Source organism: Silurus aristotelis (assembly GCF_946808225.1).
Source record: "Silurus aristotelis genome assembly, chromosome: 28".
Classification (NCBI taxonomy): domain Eukaryota; kingdom Metazoa; phylum Chordata; class Actinopteri; order Siluriformes; family Siluridae; genus Silurus; species Silurus aristotelis.
This window is the reverse complement of record NC_139601.1, coordinates 1,777,655-1,784,889: the sequence shown is the minus strand read 5'-3', so window position 1 is coordinate 1,784,889 and position 7,235 is coordinate 1,777,655. Positions and strand designations below refer to the sequence as shown.

The 7,235-nt window shown below is 38.5% G+C and overlaps 1 protein-coding gene across 2 annotated transcripts in view; it reads left to right on the top strand.

Moving 5' to 3' along the window:
* Positions 1-4,005, top strand: part of mapkapk3 (MAPK activated protein kinase 3) — a 24,823-nt gene extending 20,818 nt beyond the window's left edge. Inside the window, exons 6-10 of one of the 2 annotated variants that reach the window (XM_083533821.1) lie at positions 312-387; positions 597-721; positions 965-1,050; positions 1,173-1,253; positions 2,994-4,005. In XM_083533821.1, coding sequence (XP_083389947.1) covers positions 312-387; positions 597-721; positions 965-1,050; positions 1,173-1,253; positions 2,994-3,152 — 527 coding nt within the window. In that variant the 3' untranslated portion in view covers positions 3,153-4,005. The remainder of the gene's footprint in view (positions 1-311; positions 388-596; positions 722-964; positions 1,051-1,172; positions 1,254-2,993) is intronic. The other variant, XM_083533822.1, reaches the window with a different exon arrangement.
* Positions 4,006-7,235: the final 3,230 nt, after the last annotated feature.

The window sequence follows — 7,235 nt, the reverse complement described above, 5'->3', positions numbered from 1 at the left end:
GGCTCTGGTTCCTGAGCCTGATCATAATCTATATCTAATAATACATTCCTGCATTCGGCTTTGTTATTACATCACGATAACACGCTGCGGTTCGTCGAATGCACATCTGGATTTTCTCACTCCAGACGATTTTAAATGGTTTCCCGGCTCACAAACACTCATTCATGAGGTTTGAGCTCAGAGTCAACCTCAGGTGTTTGATTAACACTAAAAAGCACAATACAGACGAATCTTTCTATATATTTAATCACACGCTGATTTTTATGTTGGTTTGGGTTTTTAGTTTATGTTTGTTGGTGTGTCTGTTTCAGCTCCTGAGGTTCTCGGTCCGGAGAAATATGACAAATCGTGCGACATGTGGTCTCTGGGTGTGATCATGTACATCCTGTAAGCATGAAAACACACAGTAATAAAACTTGTCCTTCAAGAAATAATAATGTATTGACTTATATAATTTAATATATTGAATTGAAAATATATATGGAATATATTCAAGGTAAAAAGCTGATAGAGAGCTCAAACTGTCTTTCCTGAGCAATTGTGTGTGTGTGTGTGTGTGTGTGTGTGTGTGTGTGTGTGTGTGTGTGTGTGTGTAGGTTGTGCGGCTTCCCGCCGTTTTACTCCAACACAGGTCAGGCGATTTCCCCCGGCATGAAGCGGCGAATCCGCATGGGCCAGTACGAGTTTCCCAAGCCCGAGTGGGCCGAAGTGTCAGAGGAAGGTAAGACCACTGTGTACGTGTGTGTGTGTGTGAGTGTGTGTGTGTGTGTGTGTGTGTGCTATTATAAATAGTAGCTTGTAAATGCCTTGTCATTTATGGTTTAATCTGTGAATGTGTATCATGTTCATGTTGCTTTTTTTTTGGCTTCAGAATGTGTCAGATTTCAGTGTTGATTTTTGTATGTGAAAGTATGTGTGTGTTTGTGTGTGTTGTGTAACATATCTTGTATGCATCCTCAAACAGCCAAACAGTTGATTAACCAGCTGCTGAAGACAGACCCTAATGAGAGAATGACCATCTCACAGTTCATGAACCATCCCTGGATCAATGTGAGTCCACAGTCTGTGTGTGTGTGTGTGTGTGTGTGTGTGTGTGTGTGTGTGTATATATTTTATGTAATTTGTGCATAGATTGTCGTCTTTTTATTGTGTGTTTGTGTTGTATTTTTCAGCAGTCCATGGTGGTTCCTCCAACACCTCTGCACACCACACGGGTCCTCACTGAGGAACGAGAGCAGTGGGACGAAGTGAAGGTACAGACTGACCTCTGCAGCTCACACACACACACACACACACACACGCAGGAACAAACACTCGCAAACTCAATATCACATTATTATTATCATTCATATTGTCACAATACATTCACTCAAACGACAAAAAATATTTACTACCTGTTGGTGTATATGTATGTGTGTATTGTGTAATATATATATATATATATATATATATATATATATATATATATATATATATATATATATATATATATATATATACACTCTGTACACTAATACAGTAATTTATGTAAAATAATTATATTATAAATAATATTTAAAAAATATCATACTGTACTATATAATTATTATAAAATATTATTTGTCATATTATTGTTATTAAGAATATGAAAATAGCGTTTTGTTGTAGTTGGCATCTTCCTCCGCTAGAGGGCACTCTAAAACAGAGTACAGTACTTCAAAATTTTAATTCATTCGTCTTGAAATATTGTTAAATTTTTTTAGTCGCTCTCACACTCACACTTTCTCACACTTTCTCACACTCACTCACACTCACTCACACTCACACTCTCTCACTCACATTTATTTACACTTTCTCACACACTCACACTCTCTCACACTCACTCAAACTTTCTCACACTCAAACTCACATTCTCTCACACTCACTCACACTTTCTCACACTCACACTCACTCACACATTTTTTCACACTCACTCACACTTTCTCACACTCTCTCACCCTCACTCACACTCACACTCACTCACACTTTCTCACACTCACTCACACTCTCTCACCCTCACTCACACTCTCTCACCCTCACTCACACTTTCTCACACTCACTCACACTTTCTCACACTCACTCACACTCACTCACACTCTCTCACCCTCACTCACACTCTCTCACCCTTACTCACACTTTCTCACACTTTCTCAAACTCACTCACATTCTCTCACCCTCACTCATACTCTCTCACCCTCACTCACACTTTCTCACACTCACACTCACTCACACTTTTTCACACTCACTCACATTATCTCACCCTCACTCACACTCTCTCACACTTACTCACACTTTCTCACACTCACTCACACTCTCTCACACTCACTCACACTCTCTCACCCTCACTCACACTTTTTCACACTCACTTACACTTTCTCACACTCACTCACACTTTCTCACACTCACTCACATTCTCTCACCCTCACTCACACTCTCTCACCCTCACTCACACTTTCTCACACTCACACTCACTGACACTTTCTCACACTCACTCACATTATCTCACCCTCACTCACACTCTCTCACACTCACTCACACTCACTCACACTCTCTCACCCTCACTCACACTTTTTCACACTCACTCACACTTTCTCACACTCAAACTCACACTTACTCACACTCTCTCACACTCTCTCACCCTCACTCACACTTTCTCACACTCAAACTCACACTTTCTCACACTCACTCACACTTTCTCACACTCACTCACACTTTCTCACACTCACTCACACTCTCTCACACTCTCTCAATCATATACATAATTAGTACTTGTATCAGATGATATAATTATTTCTTTCTTTTTGTGAAACATTTTGTCTTATATATTCATGTCTACAGAAATATTTTCTTGCATATTATTTTTATTATTATTATTTTTATATTCGCTTAGATCATTATTGACTTACAGACTGTCTTTATTGTCATATTCTCACCTTGTGTGTGTGTGTGTGCGTGTGCGTATGTTGTGTGTGTAGGAGGAGATGACAAGTGCACTTGCCACCATGCGTGTGGACTACGACCAGGTGAAGATTAAAGACCTGGACACATCCAGTAATCCGCTGCTCAACAAGAGAAGGAAGAAAGCTGCAGCGGCGGGCGGAAAAGGCGGCGGCACCGTCTGCAACAGCCAATAAGGCGCGAGGGAGAGACCGGGACAAAAAGAGGACAAGTGCAGAGAATTATAGACGCGTGAAGCACGGAGTGGTAGAGGAGGAAGTGAAAGTGAGGACAGAATGAGGGCACTGTAACCAGCACATCTCTTTCAAACACAGACACACACACACATGTACACACACACACACACACACACACACACACACACACAGTCACTCAAGTGAGATGATTTTTTTTATACAGATCTGTTGCTTATATATATTATTTTTACAGAATCTGTAAAACACATTTTTCAATCGTATGTCTGTGCTTTTTTACAGATGTATGTGTTTCAGACGTGAGTGTGTGTGTGTGTGTGTGTGTGTGTGTGTGTGTGTGTGTGTGTGTGTGTGTGTGTGTTCGGTGCAGCCATATGGTTTGAGTATAATACAGAAGATTTGCCGAGACACTACACAACAAGGGCACACTGCCAGTGTGGTCATCACTGCCTCCTCTACTCAAACATAACGATGAAGACCGACTCTATGAGAACACACTGTGTGTGTGTGTGTGTGTGTGTGTGTGTGTGTGTGTGTGTGTGTGTGTGTGTGTGTGTGTGTACTGAATCCTCATCATCTTCACGGCACAGTATGCTCTGTTCGAATTTTGTCGTTCCCTTTTAGAAATTTCGATTTCTTTTTTGTTGTGTGTTTTTATCGACATTTCAACATTTTATCAACATTTTGGCAAAAATGACAGAAAGATGTTTTTTTGTGACGTTTGACATTTTTGGAGTCTTTTATTATGAATTTGATGAACAGGATTTGCCAGAGAGCGGCCACTGTATTTAAAACAACGTTGTTTTATTAAAAAATTATAATAATTCACCATAAAGGTTCTTTTGATTTTTTTATTTCTACAGAAGGCGATTGTCAGCTTTATATGCCTGAATACGGTGCAAATTATATTGAAAAATGGACTTAGACTTTATTTAAAATTGTTTTCTTGGGGTGGATTGTTCCTCTGCGTGTGGAATAGGCACAGTCAGGAAAACATATAAAAAACACTGATTTGAGTAAAAGTGGTGTCATAATGAAAAGTAAAAGGAAAGATCATTGAAAGCGAACACCGGGGAAAGAAAAATGTACTTCGGTATTTCCTTTCCAGATTTAGCTTTTACAAAAGATTTAAAAGTAAAAAAAGATCAAAAGAAAATAATGAAATGATCATTTCTCTAGATTTCTCTAGATCAGAGCTGCCCACGTTTCTTTCTTCTAAAGATCCAAAAAATCAAACTTGATCGAGGGCCGTGGACCAAAAGTCAATGTTGAAAACATGAAAGCAAATGTTCTTTGAATATAAAATTATTTCAAAACATCAGACAACTTCATCTTGTCTGTGTGCCTCTGCCTCAATCTCTCCATAATAAGCTGTTTATTAAGTGTAATAAAGCATGCTTTTGCAGCTTCAGAATAAAACCATAAACTATTTAAAATGTTTAATAAGAAATGAAACTTTTGCGTCAGTAGCAATTTCTTTCTTTTTCTGCTTCTCATATATATATATATATGGCGCGCCAGGTCAAATCAAAGGTCTTTAAAGGTTAAATTTGACCTACACACCCAAGTTTTCTCATCTCTGATCTAGATTAATCAAATAACATTGGTCTAGCTAGCGAACTTACCCAAATGCTGTTGCTGTTATTATGTTATCTATCAATATGTTAACATGGATATCTAACAATAGCTCAGAAGCTGTTTTACATATTCCTGAGCAGTTCCTATAGTACATTTAATGCAACAGATCATCGCTACCAAAGCACCAAAAACACATCTTATATCTAATGTTAAGCTTTTGTATGATAAAATACGGAAATATCTGGCTAGTCTAGGCTAACCTGTACATGTTTTGTTGAGTAAAAAGGTTTTATTTAGAGTCTCAAAATTCGAATGATATAAAAGTCTGTGAGCAGCCATGTTGGTTTGACGTCACTTGTCGAACTCAGCGGTTGCGTTGACCGAGGCGTTCCCGAGCGGGAAGGTGGCATTCGGTGTTTTCTAACCTTTAATGCTGCATTCGACCTTTAAGGCTACTGAAAAGAAGAAAGCGTTCCTGGAAGGATTCTTGTTACACAGCATCCAATAAGCTCTTAATCCACTGCGCCGGTCTGTTATGTCCTACCCTCTGCTTTCCCATCATATCTAAAGTGCATATCAAAAACAACCCTTCTTCTTAACAGCTTTTTTATCAGTTAGCTTTATATAGTGACTGCTGAAATGACTTAAACACACACTCCATACAGTGGAAGAGCTGTTTTATAAATATATGTTGTAATGGAAGAAATCCTACGTGCACACATTACACCTGATTTTCTTTTTTCTGATTGGAGCAGTAGTACAGGCCAGTGTGTCAGATTGTTCGTCTCAGGCGGTTAAACTCTAACCCACGTGTGAACAAAGGTTTGTTTTCATTCCAGCTTGAGGATGAGGAGGCTCACTAGGTGAAACGTGTCAAACCTTTACTTATACAAACACGTCTTTTAATATCAAACCAGGCGTGTTTTTCCAAACCCAGCCTAAAAAATCCTGTTTAGAAGAAGAAAGGAAGGAATGTAAGCAATAATGCACACCTTCGTGCTTCAATTTGGAGGTTAATGTGTGCTTTATGGTCCTCTCTAGACTCTGTGGTGTATAAATAACATAAATCTGCAGAGACGTGGACGGGATCCAACTTCCGGCTGTCAGGCTGCTGCCTTGTGAATATATTAAAGCCGGGGTGACCTTTCACCTACTTACTGCTTTAAAGGGGGATTGACGGCACTTCGGCTGTGACTCAGACGCCTGAGCAACACAGTCAGACGCTCGGATTTCACATTTAGACGTGTGTTACCACAGTCACCCTGCACAAGCAGGAGTAACAGGTTTATACTCTTTCAAATACACAAGTCAATGTGATTCTCCTTACAGTTTCTCCTCACGGGGTGTGTAATCAGAAAAGCCCCAGGAATCATCTCTGGTTCCTTCAAATGCACTCAATCAAGGCATCGTTCGCACCTTTTATGTTTTTTATTTTTTCATTACAATCAGACAAACCAACAAAAGGATGAGAGCTTACTATGACTGATGGAGTAATCTTGCACCACGCACGCTTACTAAAGTCTTAAACACGCTGTTGCAAATAAAACTTCCCCAACAGACCACTTCCTTCTGGTGTCAGCAGAAATCATTTCTTCACCTAAAAAATGACAAAACAGGTAATGCAAAGAAAGAAGCTTCCCCTAAACATGTCCCGTAAATGTAGACGATCTGATTTTTTTTTTTCCTGCAAACAAATAAACATGAGTTTATGAACCCTCTGTTATTAAAAAAAAAAAAAAAACACTTAAAACCTCTAGATGTCATTTTTCAACTAAAGTACCAAGACAGTTGGTTATTCATTGAATAGAAGGAAAATATGTGGCGATAATTTGGATTTTGTGCCACACGCTTAACCAGTACAGTTTATTAAACAGTAGTTCATTGTCGATATTCTTATAATCAGTAGTGGTAGAAAAATGATATGCATTTTAAGAATTTTAAGGAATCTAGATAAACACATGTTTTGTTGACACCGAATAATCATCATAACCAGCTCATCGAGTTTGCAGGTTTTCAAGTTTGCCGCTCTGATCCGACTCGTTTTGGACGATAAGTCCAGTTACAACCTGTCGCAGTCAAAACACCCTGGACCACAACACACAGCAAACACAGGAGATCATTCTTCGCATTCCACATTGGAAATAAATGTTTTTGTTATCAGAAAAACATAGTCATCTCTGTCTCATGACCTGCAACAGAACCGCTAAAGAATAACAAATGTCAGCAAAAATATATTTTATTTTTATATATATATATATATATATATATATATATATATATATATATATATATATATATATATATATATATATATATATATATATATGTTATTATTTTATACGGTCTTCTCTGAGTCAGGCTGAACATCATCTGTATCAGTCTGGCTCAGTTCTGGCCACAGGCTTACAGGACAAAAGGTTGTGGACACCTGACCTGAATATCCCATTCAGTATTTGCTGTTATAATAACCACCAGTCTTTTGGGAAG